This window comes from Schistocerca gregaria, chromosome 5, assembly GCF_023897955.1.
Source record: "Schistocerca gregaria isolate iqSchGreg1 chromosome 5, iqSchGreg1.2, whole genome shotgun sequence".
NCBI classification, from domain to species: Eukaryota; Metazoa; Arthropoda; class Insecta; order Orthoptera; family Acrididae; genus Schistocerca; species Schistocerca gregaria.
Window position 1 is genome coordinate 173,456,992 of NC_064924.1, and position 27,437 is coordinate 173,484,428.

Sequence of the window (27,437 nt, forward strand, 5' to 3'; positions counted from 1 at the left end):
ATTTGAATACGCATTCGTGTACCAGTTTCTTTGGCACTTAAATGTCTATAATAATGCTTCACAGATGGTGCAAGTCCGAAACATTCACAAAGTAAATATGAAGAAAGAGAAGTGCCAATGTGTGGTGTGTGTTCTTTTGGAACACTTGCTAAGTAAGTTCCACAATAAAACTGTGAACTAGTTGAGTAGTGACTTCCCAAAGTGTGAATAATTTAACACTTACAGTCACGGACTATAACTACCGAATGTTCACTCTAAGTCCAACAAGGAAAGTGGTCAGTGGAGAGCAGTTGCTTCCATGGTGATTGTTTGACTGCTCTTAGTGGTGTTTCTGTGCTGATAATATGGGACTGGAGCTTCAGTTGGAACTGTCACACTGGTGCTAGATCCCTTAACACAATGACTACTGGCACACATAGTGATGGATGTTTCACAGACAGGTCAGGCCTTGCCCACAGCATCAGGTGTGAGGCTCTGCTATAGCTGCCTCGTAGCATTCACTGTATAAATACGGGGCAGGCAGATGGGTTTCTTGCTCTCTGGCGGACACATGATCTGCACAAGCAAACTAGTTCCATGACTGCAGGGGCGACAGACACACCACAGCTGGCGATGCTGGTGCTGTGAGTTTCAGTGGATCCGTCATTAAATTAACTTGCCAACATGCCAGTGTGTGTATGTTGGTCAGTGTGTGTACTTACATTGATGTACACTGGTCCATGTTGTGATGCCTGTGGGAGACCTCTAGCTAGACAACCCACTGCTCCCGGCTGCATTATAGGAACTGCAGTCTCAGATATAGCATCCTTCACCCCCTAGGGTAGAGACGGTGAAACCATCTCGATGCCCCAAAGTTCCTATGCGACCTTGGCATCCACTGGAGGATGTGTCTATAGGGATAGGGTCAAATGTTGCATTTGCGTCCCTGTCCTTGGAGCAGTGGTCGCACGATAGAGGGAGCTCCAACTGTGTAAGCTGCTGTTTCTGCCCCATGTTGTTATCCTCTTTGTTTACACTGTTCCCCAGTGTCCCTAATGAAGTATATTCAGAACCTAATTGTACAGGATGTTTTGCATGAAGACCCAAGTATTTCCATCTTGAAAGAGGACGACCCCATGGAAGGCAGGTACCTCATGGCATTGGTGCCAATATGTCACTACATTCTCATCACAGATGAGCTTCCTGTTGGTTGGCCACCACTGTGTGACCTAGCACACCACTTCTAACAGTATAGGATCATGCAGAAATATCTTAGCAATGGACTTTGTGTTAATGGGAAACTGCATTTTTGCCTCTGTGGATTCCATGTCCATGTGAAAACAGATTTCTGGTGCAGTATCAGAGAATGAGTACTGTTCAGCAGAGGCAAGACAGGATGCCTTTGTTAATGTGCTGAGTAGTGGTGCAGTGTGGTATATCATAATTATTCGTGAATAAGAACACGGCCCATCATTCTAGGCGCCTTCCGGCTTTAGGTGTACCACCTCTCTTTTTGGAACAGACAGTGTGATTTGTCAGGAGGATGAAATGCTACTTAAAGATAAAAATCATGGTTTTTTATTTATTTTTTAGGGAAAAGGCAATTGCCAAAGCTTCCTGCTCTGCTTGGCTGCAATTACGTTGAGTTACTGTTAGCAGTTTGGAAGCAAGAGCATTAGGTCTTTCCATACCATTGACCTTGTGAAAGGTAACTGCCCCCAGCCCATAATCCAGTGCACTCACAGCTACTGTAAGTAATTTTTGGGGTTAATATGCAATTGGACATGTTGGCTTGAGGAGTGCCTGCTTGAAATCCTGAAAAGCAAATTGGCAAGCAGATGACCAAAGCCACTTCATGTTCTTATGCGCAACAGGTTGTTTAATGGCTCCACATTGTTGGCTGCATGAAGGATAAATTTCCTATAGTAATACAGTGGGCCAAGAACTGACTCCAGCTATCGGGAATTCGTGGGGCTGAAAGAATATTGTATGGTCTCAACTTGCAGCGGCATTGGGCAGTTACTCAAAGCAGTAAAGATATGTTCTAGGTACTTCACATGTTGGACAAAAAAACACACTTTTATGTTTATTTACACTTCAGATTAATTTTTCCAGTATTTAAAAAAGTGTCTCCAAGTTTCAAGACATATCAGGTGACAGATCTCATGACAATTATGTCATTTAAATAATTTGTGCCTTGCCTGGGATATCATGTCAGTTCCTCCACATAGCATTGAGAAATGGTAGGAGCGCTATAAATTTGAAATGGCAGATTGTTGTTTTGGAACAACCTAAAAAATGTGTTTATTATCAAGAGGAGTCTAGTCTAATCATCTAAGGATAATTGGAGGTAAATTTCCCAACGATAAATCTTACCAAAATGGTGTTGCTTGGTCATGATGTCCTCCACTTGGAGAATTGGATAGGTATCCACAACTGTTTGAACATTTATTTTGGACTGAAGTCACCACAGATACAAAGAGACCTGTTTGGTTTTTTCACCGACACAATGGGCGTGGCCCACAAACTGTCGGGGTGAGGACACCTCGATCATGCAGCCACTGTAGTTCCAACCTTAATTTGCCTCATAAGGCAAAAAGGCTGTTCCTAGCTTTACAGTATTTTGGAATTGCTGATGGTTTCAACGTATCGTGAGCCTCACTGTCAAGAGCACACATTTTTGACTATCAAAGAAAGTGGCATATTTTTGGAGGCAGTCATGTACCTCGGAGCGTGACTTGGAGAGAAGGTCTACATCTGAAATAAATTTATGTGCAAAACTTAAGAACAAAAGTGACTTTGCTTGTGTCACTGCCAAGTAACATAGCTGAATGAAACTTGGATCATACAGAGAAAGAACCCCTACAGTATAGTACAGAAGATAGCTAAATAAAGGCACAATGAGATGAACAGAAATGACACTATTACTCAAAGACAATAATTACACCGAAGTCACCATCATTTATGGTGGTCCCCTGGACATTGCAAAATTCGGGACACACTTCTTAATATGGTGTGTGATCATTACGGATGGCAATGCATGCTGTGCAACGAGCACCCATGCTGAAGGTTGATATGGAGTTCTTGTGTTAAGGTGTGCCACCCTCACACTGATGCCTTTGACCGCTGCCGGCTGGTCATTGAGGCTTGTGGAAATGATGGAGTATTTCTCCCCAGTATCATTCCACATGTGCTCAGTAGGATTTAAGTCAGGGGAATGGGCAGGCCAGTCCATTTCTCTCATTTGAAGAGCTACCGCACCAGTGCAGTTCATGTGGTCATGTAGTGTCATCAATAAAAATAAAGTCTAGGCCGAATGCAATCAAAAAAGTCCCATCTGTGGAAGGAGTACAGTATCACACTTAACATTGATCAGTAAGTGTACCGTGCTCAAATATTGGGAGGTGAGTATGCCCATGCAATGTTATGCCACCCTACACCACAACCCATGAACCCCAAAAATGATCATATCATGTATGCACATGGGTGCATTACATGTTCCCACCTCTCACCATACGGTAGCACACCCAGCACTGTCAAACATGATCATTTTGGTGAATGAGATGGTAAGGTGTGAGGAGGCAAACTGTTGCTTGGGCATACCGACCTTTAAATCTTTGAACACTGTACACTCACAAGTCAACATTATAGTGACACTGTACTCCTTCCCCCCCTTTTTTTTTTTTCTGGGCTGCATTCTGCACTGCTTCATTTTTGTAGATCACAGTGCATGACCACATCAGACTGCGTAGGTGGCGCAGCTCTTGAAACAAGAGGATATTCAACGAATGGACTGGCCTGCCCAGCTTATCAACTTAAATCCCATCGGGCACAAGTGGGATCTGTTGGAGAGAGACACTGCAGCATGTCTACATGCACCAATGAATCAGTTAATATTGCTGTTTGGGGAGTGGAATACCCTGCCACAAGAACCCCTTAGCAGCCTTGTGGCCAGCATGGGAGCCCATTGCAGAGCATGCGCTGCCATCTGTGGTGATCGCATGCACTATTAAGAACCTTGTCCCACATTTTTTAATGTCCGGAGTACCCTCATAAACCATGGTGATTTCAGTGTAATTACTGCATTTGAATAAAAGTGTCATTTCTCTTCTTATAATTGCATATGGCTTTCAGTTACCTTATGTACTATACTGTAGCAGTTCTTTTTATGTGTGGCTCAGTTTTCAAGCGATGTGACTTGGCAGTAACACATAAAGTGAAAATTACTTCCATCCTTAAGTTTTGCACATCAGTGTACTAGTGGCAACTGGCATCTTGACAACCAATAATTTGGCTATAAGAACTGAATCCATATATTTGATAGTAGGACAAAAAGGGTCTTTCACAGCAATAACAGCATTGCTGTAACTGTTTAGTTCTTTGTAAAATGGCCAAAGAGGTGGCAAACCTAACTGCTTGTATGTGTGCTTACTGAGGATTGTTGTGGAGGATCTGATATTGATCTTGAATTATACTGGAGTCCCATTAACAGACACCAACAAGGTCAAGGCATGGTAAACTAGGCTAGACTGCGTGCACTTGCAGTATATCAGGACCCATCCCTGGTATGTTGGGTTTGCTGTCTGAATCCATATCTGGGAGGTGCGTACCAACCACTTTCATTCTGCAGGAAAGATTGTAGATCTTGTGATCTGACTTACGACAAAGTGAACACTAAGCCTTCCAGAAGTAGTGCTATTGATACTGGCATGTGACAAAACAATTGAACTGCAACATAACTTCCTGAGGGCTCGGAAAAGCAATGTATCCAGAGGGCGCGTAGAAGCTCAGGGGTCACTGTGGTTTCGGGCAATGCGAGCAAGCCGAACTTTGGTGAGGTTTCCTAGTCAGAAAGATTTTCAAGGGATCCTGCAGGGCCATTGATGACATCATGGTTTGTTAAAATGCCCAAATAAGCACTAAACAGGCAGCCAAGTTGGGGTTACATAATTTCAGCTAGTCATTTCGAAGACTTTCATCTGGCGAGTGGACCAAAATCAAATTGCGCACTAAGGAGTCGACATGTGATTGTTTATAGTTAGCATTGGCCACTTTTCTCAGTGCAATTAAAAATTTGTGGCATGCTGCTGATACATGAATTTGAGAACCAAACTAGTCCACCAACTTGTCCTCAACTTGCACATATGTTAGCTCATTTGGTTCTACCTCTTCCACTCCACTACTGAATATGCTAACAAAAAATATTTTTGGTGGGTGTCACCTTTACGACATAGGCCACAAAATGCTGCTGTAACCAAGCAATGTATTCCCAGCCACCACAACGAAGCTGTCTCCTTTGTGTAGGAAGGTGTGTTCAGCACCACGTGATCATTGAAATTCCAAACTGTCATGCAAAGCATAATTTTTCTATGGCCCTTATCTTGCTCCAAGTAAATGGACCAGTCTTTGAACTGCTTTCACAGCATTGTGTGTCCTCATGTGTTGACTTGTCCCGACTTTGCTTGTGGTTCATCCATGGTTCCAACTTCTTGCTGAAGCTCGGAAATGGCAGTAATGTTAGCTAGATTCCTTGATCACAGTGTCAATCATGCAGAGATGATTGTACACTCTTTCAGGCACCTTGATAATAGAGGGCAGCTTCTCCAAAAGCAGTTCTTGGGCTGTTGTGTATCTTGTAATAGTTAAAGTACTTGAGTGGACACATCTCCACTATGCAAGGCCATAATGTAACGAAAAATCATAGAATTAGTTATTATTGTATGGGTGAATTTTTCTGCCAAAACCAAAGAATTTTCTGAAAGAATCTTTATACTGGGTAACTACACTGAAAATGTATGCAAACCCAAAAGTTCCAGCACCCTCATGGCCATTAAGTGTGGTGACCCAAGATGAACCATACATATTAACTAAGATTCCCAAGAAGTAATGTATAATCAATACTTTAATGAAACACTGACCAGACAATAAAATATATAATGATGATTAACTGGGGATGCAACTCTGAAAATTTCACAAAGTAAATAGTTCTTAAATAATTTTCACAAGGAAATTGGAAAGTAACTGTTCAATTAGTTCACAATGTATGAATAATTTAATACCAATAGTCACTGACTAAAGCTACTGAACATTCACTCAAATACAAAGACCAACTGTGCTGTACGCTGTCCTTGAATGACAGAGTCCAACAAGGCAGTGGTCAGAGGAGATGGATGACTGCTCATAGTGGTGCTTCTGCACTGATGCTCTGATCCTCGCTGGTGCCGATGGGGTCCTTTAAATACATGCTAGGTCAACGGTTACTTGCTCCGTGCACTAGTGGACACATGATAAGTGCGAGCAAAATAGTCCTGCAACTGTAGCGCCACATGCAATGACGTGGACACCACAGTTGGCATTGTTGGTACAGCGAGTCTCAGTGGATCCATTCTTAAGCTAGCTTGTCAGCATGCTGGTGTGTGTATGTCAGCTGATATGTTTATTTACATCAGTGTATGCCAGCCTGTGTTGTGATGCCAATGGTAGACCTGTAGCCCAGTGACCCCACCAGTACCAAGCTACATTTGTGAGTAGTTGCAGTCACAGGATATAGAAACTGTAGTGCATGAAGAGGACTGTAAAATGCCTTTACCCCTTTACTTTCAATGGCTGATGACAATGCATTCCCCTTGTTTCTATTAGTTTTTGCTTTTTATTCCCTTTGTGGTAAAAATTCCTTGGCGTGGTGATGCCCTACAACTAAAATACAGTGTGATAAATTGCCTGTTTAACAATCAATGTGAACAGCCATCTGAGGATGAATGCATCAGCTCAAACTGGTAAACGCACTATTTACGTGAATAAATAGTAGTACTAAAAGTGACTACTGAGGAAAACCTTTGCTGAGCATCATCTACAAAATCGTTTCTAGTGCTATAGCAAAGAGAGTAAGCAGAAGAGCAGAAAGGGGAGTACGAGGCAGGCTTCAGATCTGGGAGGTCTATAGCTGACCATATATTTACAGTACATATGATGCTGGAGAAGACCTGCAAATATAATGTACAATTAGAACATCTCTTTATAGATTTTAAACAGGCCTATGATAGAGTTAAAATATCAGCTTCATGGAAAACAATGCAAACATTCAAACTCCTAAGAAGTTCATAAGATTAACTCAGATGACCCTGGAAAACAGCAGAAACCAGGTTAAAGTTCAGGGATGTCTGTTACGATAGTTTCCAATGGAATACGGCCTAAGACAAGGAGAGCCATTATCCCCAGTACTATTCAACCTGGTATTAGAGAATACAGCAAGATCAATAACCACAAACCCAGGAAGCAATATTTACAGTAGACTTCTTCAAATTTTAGCGTATGCAGATGATGTAGTAAGAACAGAGGTGCTTACATCAGCTTTCAAAGAGCTTGAAGCTGCTGCGAAGAACCTTGGTTTACAAATTAGTGAGACACAATCTAAGTAAATGGTAACTGAGAGATTTAGAAGAAACATGTGATCTCCAGTTAGAAGAGTACAGCTTCAAAAGAGTAGACAGTTTTACATATCTTGGCTCAGTAATAACATCAGAAAATAAGTGGAGGCAGCAGATATAGCAAACCAAATTAAGGCTGCCAACAGATTATAGAGAACACTATACTCCATGCTCTAAAGTAAGAACCTACGTAGGAAATTAAAGCTGGCACTTTACAAAGCAATGTGCTATGTCCTCCTTTCAGTCTGCTCTGTCCACACTCGTGTCACAGTATGAACACATAATCATTAGGGGCGACACAAACATCGACTTACAGTTAAAATCTCCCTCTGCAGAAAAACTAAGGAGACTGTTCCATTCCAATGATATAACACCGCTGGATCCAACCCATCACATGCCACACAGCCATACACTCATAGATATAATAGCAACAAAGCGACCAGATAAAATAATTTGCGCCAATAAGACATCCGCTTCGGGACTCTCATCATGACATGATATTCTTAAATTACTCAATGCATACTACCAAAGAAAAATCTGACCTAGTAACCTACAGAAACCTAAAAAATGTTAACCATGACGCTCTTCAAAAGGATTGCTTAGACATCCCTTGGCATGATATAAGCAATGAACCGACTTTAGATGGAAAAATTCGGGAATTATGTCACAAAATTATTGCACTGTATGACAAACATGCTCCTCAATGCACTGTCAAGCTAAAGAGAGCTCCCGCTCCATGGCTCACCACTGAATTACGCCAGTTAATGAATAAATGTGATGCTGCACACAGGGCCTTCAAGTGTAACCCAACTCCCAAGGCACATGAAGCTTACAGGAAACTCCAAAACAGAACCAAGCAAAGCGTGAGGAATGCCAAAATCAGACATGCTCACTCTGTCGTATGCGGCATATTGAAACCTGGTGCACTGTGGAAAAAGCTGCGCAGTTTCGGTATAGGGAAGCAAAGATCTGACGCTGTTTATCACGCATCTGCAGAAGAATTAAATGATTTCTTCTCAACGGCTGTAAACTGTCACGCAGCAACAAATTACCAGCCCCAAGATATCAATCTCTCGAGAGACAAGTTTTTCCTAAAACATGTCACTACATGCACAGTACACAAGGCAATTATGAAAATCTCTTCCAAGGCAGTAGGAAATGATGTAGTGAGCATTGGCATGATTAAGAATGTTGTAGACACTATTATTCCAGTTATCACAGACATCTTCAACCTGTCTCTTGCCAGTAGTACATATCCCACTGAGTGGAAACAAAGTTTAATTCAACCAATACCCAAGACTGACAACCCAAAGTCACCATGTGACTACAGACCGATTAGCATACCACCCACAATATCTAAAGCCCTAGAATACATTGTCCATGAACAGCAGACGGATTACCTCAAAACTCATAACACCCATGATAAATATCAGTCAGGCTTCCGGGAGCACCGTACTACAGCAACTGCATTAATCAAAGTAACTGATGACATTAAACATGCTATGGATAGACGTGAAGCTACCATCCTAACACTGCTTGCCTGTAGCAAGGCTTTTGATACAGTTGACTTTGATATATTACTAATTAAAACGAAACAGCTGAATTTCTCTAACAGCGCAATACACTGGTTAGACAGCTACCTCAAAAACTTAAGTCATTTGTGGGTTGGAGAAGTCATCATGGAAAAACATGTGCTCTGGAGTTCCCCAAGGCTCAGTTCGTGGTCCATTACTCTTCTCACTGTACATTAATGATATTTCTTTCAGTGATTCACTCCTGCAACTACCATCTATATGCCGACAACATGCAACTGTACATAAGTTCAAGCCCCAAGAACATTGCTGACGCCATAGCGAGTATGAACACAGATCTTTGCTCTGTTTCTCGATGGGCACAGAACCTAGGTCTGAAACCAAACCCCAAGAAATCCCATGTCATTCTTATATCTCATCCAAAGTTAATCAGCCGGTACTTTTGTGAAACAGTCACTCAAATACTCCTCAATGGTACCCAACTACCATACCAAAAACCAATAAAAGACCTTGGAATAATCTTGGATGAACACCTAAAATGGGAAGAACAAACAGTCACAGCTTGCCGGTAATCGCTCTCCTCCCTAAATGCAATCCAAAAATTTAGTAAAATATTTCCAACCCATGTTAAACAAAAATTAGTCCAAACACTAGTCTTGCCTAATCTTTACTACTGTGATGTAGTTCAACACGGCACAAATAGTGAATATTAGAGATGCCTCGTGCTAGTGATGAATGCTTGTGTTAGATATGTGTGGAATATAAGTTTGTATGATCATATCAGTCTTTCATTCTCCCAGCTTGGTTGGATACGCCCACATAAGGTACGCGATCTCCACACGATGTGCTTACGTCATTGATTTCTTAGCCACTGGTGCCCCCAATACTTATCTTCTCACATTAAACACCTATCGTCATTCCACAACTGATATACCAGATCGGATACGTCTAGCATCTTGGTTGTACCTTTACATAACACAAAATCTTTCTCCGTGTCAGTCTTCATCTCAGCCATACGACTATGGAACGTGCTCCCCTGTGATCTGCGTCTTATCCAGAACCACTCAACATTCAAGAGGGAACTCAAAACTTATATATTAGGTTCATTATAGCCACCATTGTTGTGCCCCTCTCATCTCTTTCTTTTTCCTCTCCATCATAGCTATTCTATTTCTCTTCCTCTAACCTAGCTACCTGTTCTATATCTCTTTCACCCCATTCTATAGTCTTATGTCTCCACTCGGTGTGAATAACTCGCAAGCTGCAAGAACATGTGAAAATTACCAACTAGAAATAGGACTGACATTCATAAAAGAAAAATGTGTTTACATTCATATACATAGCCATTACTATTATTATTATTATTCTTGATTGTTATAATTATTTTTTGATTGTTATAATTATCCTTGTACTACTGTTACAATCTCTATTTTTTTCTTTTAACATTAATACTGTAAAACATGTGGTGTGTCCATAATGTTCCGTACAAACTGAAATTCGTTCAATCGGAGTATGCCTGGTTAGGTGTAAGAGAGGGCCTGAAGGCCCTAATCTTGCCACGTAAAATAAATGCATAAATAAATAAAACAATGATCAAATCAGTTCTTACGTATGGCAGTGAGGAATGAGTACTGACGGAGGCTTTGGAGAAGCAGCTAAATATCTGGGAAAGGAAAGCGCAGAGGGAGATTTTTGGTCCTGTAAAAGAAGGAGAGGCATGGAAAATAAAATGGGAAGGCTAAAATGGTTAGAACATGTCCACCAGATGACAGAAGAAAGGTTCCCGAAAAAACTGATGATGGGACATCCTGATGGTAGAAGAAGGAGAAGACGACCACATGTGAGATGGCTGGAAGATGTGGAAGCTGACCTGAGAGCAGTGGGAGTGAGGAGGTGGCGCAGGGTGCTGAAGACCGAGATGACTGGAAGTCTGTGATTGAGGAAGCCAAGGTCCTCAGAGGACCGTAGTGCCATGGAGTAAGTAAGTAAAAATGCCAGATTTGGCTGAACTCGATTCGTCTAATCTTGCCCTCTCTCTATCCTTCTCCTCCTCCTCCTCTCCCTGTGCATCTCATTCTGCTGCCCTTTCACACTTTCACTGCCCACTCATCTCCTCCTCGTCCCACCCTCTGTCCATTCCTACACCCCTCTGTCCATCTCCTCCTCCCCATCTTTGCCCACCTGCTGTTCAGACACACTCTTCCCACTTACTCCCACCTCGACTTTCAATTCATCTTCTCTTTCCTACCATCTTTGCCCATCTACTCCACCATCCTTATCTGTTCATCTCCTCTTATCCTAATCACCCTGTCCATTTTCTCCTTCTCCCCTTGCCATATCCACACCCACCTGCTCAGCTCTACCTACCCCTCCTGCTCCCCACTTTACCCTGCTCTTCTCTCATTGATACCCTCTCGCCCCCTCTTCCTATCCATCCCGTCATCCCCATTTCTCTATTCCTCCCTCCTTCCCCCTCTCACTGTGAATCTTGTCCTCCCACTCTTACTAGCTATCTCTACCTTCCCTTTTCTGTCCCCCCTTCTGCTCCCCTCTCTCTGTTCATGCCCTATTCTATCCATCTCAACCTACCCCCAGATGTGCCCATCTGCACATGTAGCCCCTGCACGACAAGTCCGTGTAGCATTCCAATACTAGTCTCAAACAATTTATTTGTCATGCAGGGTAGCCAGTACGGTAGGAACCCATAAAAACACATTTTTATCTATATCTTTGCTCCTATTGGAACCAGGAGGTTATAAACACCACATTGCTGATATTTGTGAAGTTTGCTGTTTGAGCACCAAATTTGCTTGAAATCAATATATGGGTTTGGGAGGAGATCCTGGACAAACACAGTTACGTAAAGTCTGCTTTATACAAAAAGACATGAGTCTTATCCCCACAACTTCACCCATGTATACACTGGAAACATATATTGAGCACACCTTCTCCTTCCCCTCTCTCTGTCTCTTCATCTCTTGCTTCTTCTCTCTTTGCCTATTTCCTTCACCCCCTCCCTCTGACCATATCTTCCTCCCCTCTCTTGTTATTTATCCAAAAGGAAGTGCACAGAGTGTCAAATACACAATGTTTGACAGTCAAATGATACGTGCCCTTATTGCTTGTTCAGTGCATTATTAAATAATACACTCATATCAATAAATTTTAACACAATAATAAAGTCATCTCCTTTTGCCCCTCTCTTTGTCCAATTCCTCCACTTCCCTCTGACCATACCACCTCCTCTCTCTCTCTCTCTTTCTCCATCTCCTCCTCTTTCTTTCCCACCTGCCCACTACCTGTCCACACCTTACATATCCTGCTTCTCCTGTCTCTGTCTATTTCCTCATCCCCTCTCTTTGTTCACCTCCTCCTGCCCCCTCGCTGTTCATCTCCTCCTCCCTCCCTTCTACATCCAACTGCTCCTCTCCTACTGTATATACCCATCCCGTCCTCTCTCTATCCATTTCCCCCTCCTACTTCTCTCAGCTCATCTCTTCCTCCCCCTATCTCCATCCACCTCCTCCCTCCTCTCCCCTTGAGCATACCCTCTTCCCCCATTACTGTCCATCTCCTTCTCCCTGTCCACCTCCTCCTCTTCCATCTCAGTTTTTTCCATTCTCTCTGCTCAGCCTATGTGGAAGGGGCAGGGAAATCATTCCATGCCCCTAACATATAGGCTGAACTGCAAAGCATGGCAGTAAGGCACACCAATAATATTCCCACACAATCTGCCTGTCTTGCAGGACAGCCTATATGCAGAGGCTGTAAGAACAGTTTTTTGCCTGTATCTCCAACACTATTTAAGGATGTTGTAAATTGCACGGTGCTGATAGTCATAAGACTGTCAGATTTTCACAAAATCGATCCCAGAGTTTGAGAGGAGACCCCAGACTTGTGCGTACAGACTCTGCTTCATATATGTAATAAAAGACTGTTTCATGACTTCACCTTAGTAGTTTTCAGCAAGTGATCTTTGAAGTTGAGTGCCCTTTCAAGAGTAACCCTAGATAACGTGGACTTTTGTTATGGCACAGCTGTTTCCCTTCAAAATATATCTTGATATCCTTGTTTGTGACCTTGTTGTTAAGGTGGAAGCTAGCGACTTATGTTTTGGCAGCAACTAGCTGTAACCTCCAGTTACAGAAGTACTTGCCATCAATTTGTAGGTCTTCAGTCAAGACAGACTCAATAATGCCCAGATCTTTGTGGGTCATAGCAAAAGCCCAATTGTCAGCATATCCAAATTTAATTGCTGTTATCTTAGGCATGTCTGTGCTCTGTACAGAGAAAACAGAAGAGGGGGCGAAGTCACTTGCATCTGCAGTATATCCCAAGCTTTATGTGTCCCCTGGGTTTTAAATGATTAACAATAATGGCGCCAGACAATTTCAATGATCTCACCATGCACAAAGTGCTTATATATATAGGCCTTGACTCCATCTATGTGTTTGGCACTTAAACTGCACAACTTCCACCTCCGTCCTCTACCCATGTCTGCCCCTGCCCCTCTCGCAGACAATGTCCTCCTTCCCCCATCTCCCTGTCCACACTCTTCTCCCTATCTGCCCACCTCCTCCTTGACCCCTCATCTCATATCCTTCTCCCCTTCTGCCTGTCCCCTTCTTCCCCATCCCATCTCTTCCTCCCTCCCTCTCTCTCTGCCCACCTCCTCCTCTCACCCTCTCTGATCATCCTTTGCTTCCCCCTCATCTCTGTCCACTTCCTCTTCCCTCCTCTCTCTCTCTGTCCATCTACCGCTCCTCCCCATCTCTCTCTGTCCACCTCTTGCTCCCCCTCACTTTCTGCCCCTCTCTTCCTGCCCCAGTTCTCTGAGCTCGCCCCCTCCTGCTCCTCTCTCCCTGACCATCTCCTCCTATCTCCCCCCCCCCCCCCCTTATCCATCTCTTCCCACACCCCTCTCCCAAGATCACACCTAACACTATTCATTTCCTCTCGTCTCCTCTCCTTAGCTATCTCCTCTTGCCCCTCTATGTTTGTATCTATATCTATGTCTATAATCTGCAATCCACATTATGTCACGTGGCAGTGGGTACTCCATACCTGTACTAATTATTTCCTTTCCTATTCCACTCACACACAAATGGAATGGAGGAAAAATGACTGCCTATATGCCTCTGTATGAGACCTCATATCTCTAATCTTTTCTTTGTAATTGTTACATGTGATGTGTGTTGGAAGCTACAGAACTGTTCTGCAGTCAGCCTCAAATGCCGGTTCTCTAAATTTTCCCAATAGCTTCCTCAAAAAGAATGTTGCCTTCCCTCCAGGGATTCCCATTTGGAGTTCCTCGATGCACATCCTTAACACTTGCGTGTTCTTCAGACCTACCAGTAACACACCAAGCAGCCTGCTCTGAATCGATTAAATATCTTCCTTTAATCTGACCTGATACAGATCCAAAACACTTGAGCAGTACTCAAGAATAGGTCATGATGCTTTCTAAAACTGTGCTGATTCAAGAGCGTAAGCTTCTCAGTCTCAAGAAAATTTATTATATTCAGACAGAATATGTTCAAGGACTCTTCAGCAAACCAATGTTAGGGCTATCAGTCTGTAATTTGCAGGCCCGTTCTTTTGACCTTCTTATACACAGGAGTCACCTGTGCTTGTTTCCAGTCACCTGGGACTTTGCGCTGACTAAAAGATTCATGATAAATGGAAACTGAGTAAGGGCCCAATGCCATGGAGTACTCTTTGAGAAACTGAACTGGGGTTCCATCCCGACCTGGTGACTTATTTGTTTTCAACTGCTTTAGTTGTTTCTCTATACCAGGGGTGCTTGTTACTGTCATCCATGCAGGATTCTGTTCGATGGCCAAATGACAGTATGTTTGTAAAATTCTCCTGCATGAATGATTTCTCAAATGTAAAATTTAAAACTTCCACTTCCATTTTTCTATTCTCAACTGCCAAACTATATGAGTCAATAAGTGACTGGGTGGAAGCTTTAGACTCACTTTTATGTTTTACATAGGAGCGGAATTTTCTTGGGTTCTCTGCCAGATCTTTTGCACTTCGCGCATATATTTTTTCACAGATGCACAAATCTATACTAACCTTTGATTGCCTTAATTTGTTCTCTTTCGAACTGAGAGTGCAACAGCCTCTGTTTCCTCAGCAGTTTCCAAATCTTGTTATTAAACCACGGTCTTTTCCATCCATTTACTAGCCACTAATTCCCCACCACAATTTACAGTTTGCTTATCTTTGATGATAATTCCTCTACGTTAATCTTACTGGAACTAAATGATGTCAATTCACTGTCTAAGTGAGACGCTAACAACTGCTTATCTTCTCTTTCTATAAGGAATACTATCCTAGACTTCCTACTTTTCGTATTAATCCCCTCCTAGCCCCTCTCTCTATCCATCCCGTCCTGCTCACTTCTCTCCCTATCCATCCCCTCCTGCCCCTCAGTCTATCCGTCCTCTATCCATCCCAGCTCTTCCCCAGACATGCCCATCCACATGTGTAGCCCCTACACAACAGGCCAATAAAGCAGGCCGATACTTCTACAGCACAACATACGTCGTACATGGAAACCTACATGTCTGGAACTAGAAAACCTTTTCTTGCCTTAACATGTAGGCTGCTCTCCAAACAGGTGTATAAAGCTGGCTGATACTATTCTCAGGCAACATGTATGTCGTGCAGGACGCCTATATGGCAGGGGCTGAAAAAAAAGTTTTTGCCCTTATCCTCACTCGCATTGGAGATATAAGATTATAAATCCCACAGAACAGATGCTCATGAAGTTTGCTGTTTGTGTGCTGGATTTTGTTGAAATTGTTCTGGGGGTATGGGAGAAAATTGCAGACTTACACATACATTCCCTCTTTCTCTCTCCCTACAGATTTACCCACTTACATATTCAACACATAACAAAAGCAAAACGAGGATAACGGAATGTAGTCAAATTAAATCAGGTGATACTGAGGGAATTAGATTAGGAAATGAGACACTTAAAGTAGTAAAGGAGTTTTGCTATTTAGGAAGTAAAATAACTGATGATGGTCGAAATAGAGAGGATATAAGATGTAGACTGACAATGGGAAGGAAAGCGTTTCTGAAGAAGAGAAATTTGTTAACATCGAATATAGATTTATGTATCAGGAAGTCGTTTCTGAAAGTATTTGTTTGGAGTGTAGCCATGTATGGAAGTGAAACATGGACGATAACTAGTTCGGACAAGAAGAGAATAGAAGCTTTCAAAATGTGGTGCTACAGAAGAATGCTGAAGATAGGGTGGACAGATCACGTAACTAATGAGGAGGTATTGAATAGGATTGGGGAGAAGAGAAGTTTGTGGCACAACTTGACTAGAAGAAGGGATCAGTTGGTAGGACATGTTTTGAGGCATCAAGGGATCAAAAATTTAGCATTGGAGGGCAGCGTGGAGGGTAAAAATCGTAGAGGGAGACCAAGAGATGAATACACTAAGCAGATTCAGAAGGATGTAGGTTGCAGTAGGTACTGGGAGATGAAGAAGCTTGCACAGGATAGAGTAGCATGGAGAGCTGCATCAAACCCGTCTCAGGACTGAAGACAACAACAACAATACTGCACACATCTCCTCCTCCCCCCAGTCTCTGCCCATCTCATCCTCCCCACCTATCTGACCATCTCCTCCTCCCAACTCGCTTCTGTCCCCTCTCTTTACCCATCCCCACCTACCCTCCTCTCTCTGTCCACCTCCTCCTCCACATCTTTCTCTCTCCATCTCTTCCTTCCACTTCTCTCTCTGTCCATCTTGTACTCTCTCTCCATCTCATCCTCCTCCTCTTCCGTCCATCTCCTCCTCTTTTACACTCTCTGTCTGTCTTCTCCCCCCCCCCCCCCCCCCTCTCTCTCTGTCCATCTCATCGTGCCCTAATCTCTCTGTTCAGTTTCTCCTGTCTTCCTCTCCCTACAGCACCTCCTCCCCACTTACCCTATTCATGTCATCCTCCCCCCTCTTCCTATCCATCTCCTCCTGTTTCTGTGGCCCCTCCTGCCCACTTTTTTCTGCCCCCTCCTTTCCCCTCTCTGTCCATCCACTCCCGCCCCCTCTCTCCTTCCATCTCCTCCTGCCCACCACCCTCTCCATATATCCCCTCCTGCCCCATCTCTGTCCATTGACTCCTCTAACTGTATCAAACTTCCCCCAGCCATGCCTATCTGCACATATAGCCCTTGCAAATCAGTTCAATAAAACAGGCAGGTACTACTTCAACACAAAATGCATCTTCGGCAGGGAAGCCTAAACATCAGGGGCTGGAAAACAATTTCTTGCCCCTGACTTGTCAGTTGCTGTGCAAAGCAGGTTGATGAGGCAGGCCAATACTTTTTCAACTCAACATGCATGTCATGCAGGGCAGACTATATGGCAGGGGCTCAAAAATCCACGTTTTTGCCCATACCCAGGAGGTTATAAGTCACATACTGTTGCTATTCATGATCTGCGCTTTTTGTGTGCCAAATTTGTTTGAATTCGATCAAGGAGTTTTGGAGGAGATCTTGGACATACACTCATACGTACTGTCTGCTTTATAGTCACAGCTGGATTTGGCGGAGGGCAACTGTGGCTACAGCCCTGGTGCCTCCACATGAGATCAGCTCCAATAATCCACAAATTTTCTAATGATACCAAATCAATTCCAAAATTATATTTGTAAAAAAATACATCTTAGTTCATTCAGACTACACCACTGCATTAATACTACAGCTAACTGATTGATTATTATATTGCTATGAAATTAACTTCGGTAACTTAGTGTGAGTCAGATGAGGTGGGACCAGATCAGGCGAAAAAACAATTTAACAACAGTTCTTTAACTACTCTACTCCATAAACCTTTAGTATGCCAAACAACCCTGATAAGCAGGTACCATTTCCCACCAACATTTTCTTGAGTGCATGAACGGCAAAATGTGGCAGTACTCTACCGCCCACTCGAAGGTACTATTGATAGCAGTATGAATATATTTTGTATGTATAGTTAGATATGCAAATAATAATTTTTTGAGGCTATTGAATTGAAACAATTATTCAAAGACATTACTGCATATAAGTCACACAAAATAAATAAATAATTAAGTCCTTTAATAACACCCCTGCTGTTCAGCTGTGCTTTAGAGTATATAATGAGGGAATGGTAGAAGATTAACTCACAGAACATCCAAATTGAAAGACCCAAAGACAACATAAGTTTAAATTGTCTAGGATTTGCTGGTGACCTTGCTCTCTTGTCCAGAGCTGCAGGTCAGGGGAGACTTACCATACGGGATGAGAAGGAAAGACTGATTGTTGAGGACTGCATTGGACAAGATTTCAAAGCCTGAGAGCTTAAAGGTGGAAAACAGGGTACTATGCAAGACAGAGATTACTATTAGAAGACCATGCACGAGTTAATAAGAGTAAAAAGCTAAGTGCATTGTACATAACAGAGGTGGCAGCAGGGCGATGAAAAATAGACGCGAAAGACAACGCAAGATGTAGAAAACTAAAACAGAGTGAAGCAAAGAGTAGTTACGGTGAAGAAAAGCTGAGACGAAATAAATTTATGTAAATTAAGGCCAGGTGGGTGACGAGAACAAAGGACATGTTGGAGTGCTAGTTCCCACCTGCGGCGTTAGGAGAAACTGTTGTCTGGCGAAAGAATCCAAATGGCACGTGTGGTAAAACAGGTGCCAAGGTCACGAATGTCATGTTGTAGAGAATGCTCTGCAACAGGATGTTGTGAGCTGCCAGTATACATCCTCTGCCTATGCCCATTCATCCTAATTGATAATTTGGTGGTAGTCATGCCGATGTAGAAGGCTGAACAGTGTTTACATAATAGCTGGTATATGATGTGTCATTTTGGAGGTTGCTCTCCCTTTAATAGTATATGTATATATACATCAGCTGCAAAATGACACGTCATATACCAGCTATTATGTAAACACTGTTCAGCCTTCTACATCGGCATGACTACCACCAAATTATCAATTAGGATGAATGGCATAGGCAGAGGATGTATAATGGCAACCGCAACATCCTGTTGCAGAGCATGCTCTACAACATCACATTTGTGATCTTGGCACCTGTTTCACCACACGTGCCATCTGGATTCTTCCCCCAGACACCAGTTTCTCAGAATGAACTCTGCAGATGGGGACTAGCACTGCTACATGTCCTTGGTTCTTGCCACCCACCTGACCTCAATTTACATTAATTTATTCCACCTCAGCATTTGTTCACTGTAACTACTCTTTGCTTTACCCTGTTTTAGTTTCCTACATCTTTCATTGTCTTTCCCATCTATTTTTCATTGCCGCCCCCCCCCCCCCCTTGCCACCTCTGTTACGTACAACGCACTCAGCTTTTCTCTCTTATGAACTCATGCACAATGTTTTAGTAGTAATCTCTGTCTTGCATATTACCCTGTCTTCCACCTTTAAGCTCTCAAGTTTTCCAATCTAGTCCGATGCAGTCTCACACAGTCAGTCTCCCCTGACCCATGGTTCTGGGCGACTTTCCCCCCTTTTACTAGACCTCTCCAGTCCTTCTCCTTCACCCTTCTTCCTTCCCCTTCAAACCTTCTGACTGACGTAGGAGCCACTGGCTCTGAAAGCTTGCCAATCACAGCTGTCTTTCATGTGTGTTTTCTGCCACCGCATGGTGAGTAGATTTTTTTATCTATCCAATTAAATAACTTATATCTAAAAACAAAGATGACGTGACTTACCAAGCGAAAGCGCTGGCAGATTGATAGATACACAAACAAACACACAAAATTCAAACTTTCGCAATGGTTGCTTCATCAGGAAAGAGGGAAGGAGAGGGAAAGATGAAAGGATGTGGCTTTTAAGGGAGAGGGTAAGGAGTCATTCCATTCCCGGGAGCGGAAAGACTTAACTTAGGGGGAAAAAAGGACGGGTATACACTCGCACACACACACATATCCATCCACACATATACAGACACAAGGAGACAAATAAACTCTTTGCCTTTAAATATGTCTGCTTGTGTCTGTAATGTGTGGATGGATATGTGTGTGTGTGCGAGTGTATACCCGTCCTTTTTTCTCCCTAAGGTAAGTCTTTCCGCTCCCGGGATTGGAACGATTCCTTACCCTCTCCCTTAAAACCCACATCCTTTCATCTTTCCCTCTTTCCTGACGAAGCAACCGTTGGTTGCGAAAGCTTGAATTTTGTGTGTATGTTTGTGTGTCTATCGATCTGCCAGTGCTTTTGTTTGGTAAGTCACATCATCTTTGTTTTTAGATACAAGTTATTTAATTTGATAGATAAAAAAATCTACTCACCATGCGGTGGCAGAAAACACACATGAGTATAGTGTGGCATCATTTCAATGAGCTCATAACTTGTTCTATGATAGCTGATAACAATCCAAGATACCTGCGCCATCTTGCTATAAATTCAGCTACATTATTCATGAGCTATGCCTCATCAACAGTAGGCAATATTGCATTTATGGAGGATGGGAATTTGTTGGTGTGGAATATCAGGTTCTTTAGCAAACACTGCCATGGTTGATAGAATTCTGTGATGAACATCAATTATGCTGTTAAAAATTTGTTGACAGTAATGTCAATTGTAATTAGTGAAAAATATTTTCTTGGATTTATCCCATATCTTCATGGAGTCAACATGTTAATTATTGGACTGGCAATGTTAGTGGTAGAGGGTAGCTGGCTGCTCTTCCTGTTGTCACCTCCCGCAAACTGTCTGTGACGAGTGTTATCATATGTGAAAGTGTACAAACATTTTCTAAATGTCTGCAAATCACATCACAGGCACACTTGTCTAGTTCTTAATCCACCACACAACTTTGCTCCAGGGCTGGAGCACCTCCCCGAATCTTGGAGTTGAAGTGTGCATGGCTATCCATGTGGGCCATTCATATTTTCTGACTAATTTAAATTTTCCTCAGTCAATAATGGTCTAATGCAACTACTCAGGCCACACGGTGTTCATTTTGACCCCAAGTTCATCCAGGGATGATCGTGCAGATGATAAGCGTCTCTGGAGATGGGTCTCTCTTCTGTAAACTTTGAAGTCTTCAGAGAATATATGAGTGATTGATGCAATTCATTGTACTTGTGTCATCAATGACATCACACGATCTCATCAGTGTAACAGGAGTACCAGTCTGCAATAAGCAAAGCAACAGTGGGGGCCAGATGTGGTTGCTCTTGATAAATTACCCATTTTTTCATCGGACCAAAATTCGATCAGTACCATATTGGCAGAGATGAAACACGTGATGTAAAATGCTAACTTGACCCCACACCTTGACATTATGGTAAAATAAGAATCAGTGCTCACACATCATTAAAACATAGTTATTGACAATGGAATATGTCAAGACAACCACTCACCACAGAGGTGAGGTGGCCGGCCGCGGTGGTCTAGTGGTTCTAGGTGCTACAGTCCGGAACCGCGTGACTGCTACGGTCACAGGTTCGAATCCTGCCTCGGGCATGGATGTGTGTGATGTCCTTAGGTTAGTTAGGTTTAAGTAGTTCTAAGTTCTAGGGGGACTGATGACCACAGATGTTAAGACCCATAATGCTCAGAGGCTCAGAGCCATTTGAACCATTTTGAAGAGGTGAGGTAAACAGCATAACAGCATACAGGCAGATTAAAAAAAAAAGCTGAACACAATAGCAGAACTTGGATTCTAAAGCATCTCTCTCTCTCTCTCTCTCTCTCTCTCTCTCTCTCGTCCCCCCCCCCCCCCCCCCCATTTTTGTTTGTGTTTTGTTTGGGTGTGGGATCCCACACACGCCACAGACTCACCTGAAGAGGAAAGCGAGTTTAAAATGTCAATTGTCTGTTAAAAAGCCTTGTTTTATTTGCATATACACTGCTCAACATATCCTTTGTACGATGTATTATTGTCTTTATTCATTCCACTGCTTCTACTCAATACAAGGTTTTTCATCATCATAGGAAAATAATTTTTCGGGTCTTGGAAATAATTTGTACTTAATCTTGTTTATGGTAATACAATATGTGTCATTTCTTGTACACAATCTGGTACAAATATTCCACAGTACCTTTACTCTCAGATATTTTAATGGAATGAATTAAAAATATATAAACAACATGCAGCTGAAGGTATAAATTTCAGTTTGCATAGCAAGTTCACTAGTCATCATTTTCGTTTACTTCTTTCTTGAGGCCGCCAAAAACTTCAGATGGTATTTCTTGTTTCTCCACTGGAATATCTGGAAAATGAAAACAGATGGGTTATTGTGATCATTGCATTTTCGTGGAATGTCAAACTGAACAGACATCACTGTGAATAATAGAACAAAGATTCAAAATAAACGCAGAACATATTTCTTAAATATGATGTTTGACGATTTTAACTATCTGTTGGAATGGAACTTGATTTCAGATTTCCACCTCTTGTGCTACCACATGCTGCTCATGAAAGACAGACGGTAGTCTACTACAGTTTTAATTGGCCACATATCAACATATTATTTCATACACATTACATTTGAAAGGTAATGTGATGAAAAGGCACATGTATTTGCATGAACTTTTATTGAGTTTCCAATATTATGTGGCTTTTATTTCCATACAAAAGATAAAAACATTACTTTGCACCGTCCTACTTTTTTCATATTTGATTGACAGTGTATAGAAATTGCTTTTCATGAAGATGCTGTTGAAATACATTCAATCGTATCTTGCCAATTTTTAGCACCAATATTTACAAAAGTGTTACTAATGCATGGTTTGCATCCAGATTGTCAGCAGAAAGAGGAATTTTTGAAAATGTCAAGTGAGCTTTGTTTCTTCTCAGAAATTTTGAAGAGTCCTAGTGCATGCAGAAATATTGCATTCATTCAATGTAGTAGATATCATTTTAATTTATGTTTAATATGTCTGTATGAAAATATCATCCTGCAACTTGTTATGTCGAAACCACATATGATGTATAATTGTACATCACCCTAATGTTCTGGCATATTGTAACTCATTCTATTATTATCTATGTTTGACTTGGGCCTTCCAAGCCTGTCACTCGTCCTTGCAGCTTAAAGCATCCAGATGCAAGCCAGTTCTTGGTACCCTACTCAATTGCAGGTATAAGGGGTTTTGGAAATCACAATAGGCTACATTTTCAAGAAAACTTTACACGTTTGGTCATTTACCTGTCGATAATTATAAATATAATATTTGTTGTGATATTAAATAATGTAACTAGTGTTTGGGGGAACAACAACAACAATGGGCAGGACTCAATCCAGTGGTCCACCAATTACACAGCTTGTACCATAACCACAATGACCACTGCCAGCTCATGCTCAGGGCTGCAATGCACCAGTACATCACTGAAGCATAAAACGTCTCTTACGATTTCCTCAAAATCACCTACGTGATATACCTTACTACTTGCACATCATGTCGTAATGGACTGTGCAAAGTTTAAGGCAAATCTGTGACCCGAGTTTTCAGCTTCGATGCCTTTATGGCTTTTGGTTTCAAGACAGTGGATCAAGTGAATTTGGTGCCCAAAACACTGCTGTTTTCTCATCCCAATTCTCTTTGCAATATATACAGTGATTTTCAAACAATCACTTGGTCATGCAATGATTTTACTACTCATTACCGATACCAAAATTTTGTACAGGTCACCTGCTACTGTCTGCTGTTAGAGATGCTTTTCAGGTCGAGCTTGCACAACTTCAAGCACTAGGTGGCATTTCATTATCTCAACCTGTCAATGGACAATGCTTACAGGCATCATTAAAAAAATGTAAAGGGTCTTTACAGATTTATGGCAATTTCAAGTCAACTATCAAACTCAGTCCTACACTGATCTCTATCCTATGGCTTGCACAGAAGACCTGTTAACATAATTTGCCAGAGGCCAATAGCCCTCCGAATTTGATTTAAAAGATTCTTATCTACTACTCACATTAGATAGTGAATCAAAACAGTTACTGGTCTTAAATATACCATTTGGCTTGTACAATTATAATAGTTTGCCATTTGAATTTGTTACAGCCCCTACCATATTCCAAAAATACTTAAGAGTAACTGATTCACAGTATTCCGCATTATATTAGCTACTTAAACAATGTGATTGTAACAGAAGTGATGAGCTCAGAACACAACAGGAACCTCAAATCTCTTTTCAAGCAGGTGTTGGAAAATTGCTTACACTGTCAATTAGACAACTGCAGCTTTTTGACTACCAGGATTAAATATCTGGGGCACATCCTCAGTAGCAAAGGTATTTCACCCACACATAACCTCGTCAATGGAATAATAAATATGCCAGCACCTGGAAATCTCAAACAATTACAGTCCTTTCACTATGCACTGCAAGCTGTTCACCCAGTCAATCAGCTGCACAGGGTGTCATATTTGCGCAGTCAGTTTTCTGTCAACAGAATTTTCAACATCTCAAGGATTATCTCAAAACAGTGCAATGCTTGATGCCATATACGCAGGGCCATCAGTTGACATTCACAAGAAGTGCACCCCATTATGGGATTGTGGCAGCTTGATGACGCAGCCGGATAGCTCTGAAAGACCAGTCACCACCAAGACATAAACAATGGCACGAGTAAACTATTCCCATGTTGAGAAAGAGACTTTAGCAATAATTTAAGGCAGCTTATTTGTGTGGCAGAAAATTCCACCTGTTAATCAACCACAAATCTTTAATATTAATTTTTGGGCATCGATGTAGGGTCCCAGAAAAGACAGTACATCATCTGCAATGGTAAACACTGCTTTTCAGCAGGTGTAACTATGAAATCTACTTCCACATCACTGCCCAGCATGGCAACCCATATTCCCTGTCCTCATGTTCCCTTGGTCCCTATGCAGAATTTGAACACCAGGTAACAGTTTGTTTTCATGCTCAAGCAACACTTGCAACAAGCCCTGAATGTATTCCCGCTGACAGCATAGGAGGTTCACAGCATCAGCCCATTACCCAGTTCTGCATTAAGTTTTTCAATAGTGAAATAGGGGTGACCGGAGCACTTACTAAAATAGCAGACCCTGGATTTTATAAGTATTGTGTGAGCCAACACAGGCTAAATGCCATTAAGGTCTCTTGATGTTGACCAGTGACAACTAAGGATGCTGGGTCATCATTCCAGCCCAGCATCCTCCAGCTTCTTCATGCCTTGCATTGGGGGTTTGAGCTTGAAGGTGTTAGCTTGGCGGCACATATATTGCTCCAGTATTGATGCTGAAATTTAAAGTGCATGCCATTCATATCTGCTCCCTAAACCAGGCTCCCCCAGTGCAACATTTCTCTCCATGGCTGTGCCCAGACCACCCATGGGAGAGAGTGCACATTGATTTTTCTGGGCCATTTCAGGGAGCTGTGTGGTAGCTGGTGGTGGACACACTCTCCAACTTCTTCCTTTTTGGGGATGGTGTTATCAATGACTATCCCAGCTGCTATCCATGCTCTCTCCACCGAGCAAGGTGGTGCAGTGGTTAGCACACTGGACTCGCATTCGGGAGGACGACAGTTCAATCCCGTGTCTGGCCATCCTGATTTAGGTTTTCCGTGATTTCTCTAAATCACTTCAGACAAATGCCGGGATGGTTCCTTTCACAGGGCATGGCTGACTTCCGTCCCTAATCCGACGAGACTGGTGACCTCGCTGTTTGGTCTCTTCCCCCAAATCAATCCAGTCCAATCCATGCTCTCTCTACAATCTTTGCAATCAAAGGAGTACTGCACATACATTCACTGCTGTCTGACAACAGTGCACAATTCAATTTTTGCAGTTTGAGGCCTTGTGTTATCACAATGGCATAGGGAACACGACAAGTACCCCCTTCCACCCAGTCTCCAAAGCACAATGCACATGCCACGCAGATAGCCAAGACACTGAAAGCTGTCTTGCCGATGATGTCAACCAAGGGAAGCATACCACAGCTTCCACAGCATGTATTAATTCACGACTGTCAATGTGGCCAGTCTGGACAAAATACTGCACGTAGCAGAAGGCATCAAACCCTGATAGATTTCAGATGCTCACGGTAGACCCAAGGGATCATCTTAGGCCACAGAGGGCGTTAGCTGTTTGAGATTGTGGCCGGTCACAAACTCATGACCCACCACCAAAACCAGCTCCAGCCATGATTCCAGTCACAATCAGTAACCCTGCCCCTGTCACCGCTTCTGACCCAGGGGCCTTACACCCCTGCAACCACCACCGCTGCAGCTAGCTGTAACCCTGCACTGCCCACTCACTGGTACAAACCTGCACTCCCATTACCCCTCTCAAAAGGTGCAGAGTGATTCACTGGGTGGGAGCCCATGGACACGGAGCTACTCCCACTGTCCAAAACCTCTTTCCGCCCAGTTGTACTGGCACAGCACTTGGTCTGCAACACCCTTCCAAATCCCCAGTTCTTGCAGTACAAAGCCAGGTCGTCTAAGCTGATCTGTCCAGAAGAAACCATGCCACTCCATCTCTTCACGGGGAGCTCAGCCACATCTCCCTCATTGGCAATGGCACAAATTGAGCCATCATTGGCCCTTTGTGTTGGGTTAGGGATTTAGTATTCCTGTCTACAGTAGATACTGATAGTGACCCAGAGACGCTGTATCTTTTTACTGCCACAGCCACCATCTCTGACCTCAACGGGCATAACAGACATGTCACATCAGCTTGCATCACAGATTTAGACCAGCCAGGTGGCCAGTCTTCATGCTGCTATGCATACACCAATCATGAGTTTGCTATTGAGATACACTCAGTATGCAGCCTACAGTAAGTCTTGCTGTTTCTCTTTTGTATCGGAAGTTTCTTCTTTCCCGTCCCGAGTTAATTTTCAATCAATTCAGTTTCAGGTGTCACACAGTAAGTACTCTTCTGTTCCAATCTATTAACTGTATTATTAACTACAATTCCATAACAATGTTAAGTTTTTGTATTTCTATATCAGTCACAACTGAAGGAATATTCCTGCATAAATGGTACACTATGAAAATTGCATTTCTCCATGCCGGTTACAAGAGTTCAAAATTTGATCAGATGTGCATATATCGAATTTTTACACAGGACAAGGGTTTTTACACTATATATGATATGTAATTTTAAAGACAGTCTTTAAGCCTGATAGAACTTACCCCACATCTTAGGCTACAGTCAGTGGCAGATTTACATACAGGCCCACTAGGAACAGGCCTAGGGGCGGCACCTTAAGGGAGGCGGCATTTTTTGCTCTGTACTCATTCTAACCTTTTACACTTTCAAATAACTGTGCTTACAAATGACAAAATTTTTTAATATTGTTAAACATCTTGCTGGTTTAAATAAGCCTTAAGAATGAAATTCAACAATACAAGCTCGGAAATATACATAATTTACTTGGTGACTGAATGGAAATTTAACATTGGGTTTCCATCTGGTACTATCTTCATGATTGTTGAATATATTTTGAAGTAAGCCGTCAGGACGGCAGTCTACAATACAATGTCTGAAATCTTA

The 27,437-nt window shown here is 42.4% G+C and overlaps 1 protein-coding gene across 1 annotated transcript in view; it reads right to left on the reverse strand.

Annotated features, from left to right (window-relative positions):
- Nucleotides 1-21,777: 21,777 nt before the first annotated feature.
- LOC126271995 (pre-mRNA-splicing factor syf1 homolog) overlaps nucleotides 21,778-27,437 on the reverse strand; it is a 118,667-nt gene continuing 113,007 nt past the window's right edge. The window contains exon 19 of the mRNA XM_049974478.1: nucleotides 21,778-22,178. Coding sequence (XP_049830435.1) covers nucleotides 22,099-22,178 — 80 coding nt within the window. The 3' untranslated portion in view covers nucleotides 21,778-22,098. The remainder of the gene's footprint in view (nucleotides 22,179-27,437) is intronic.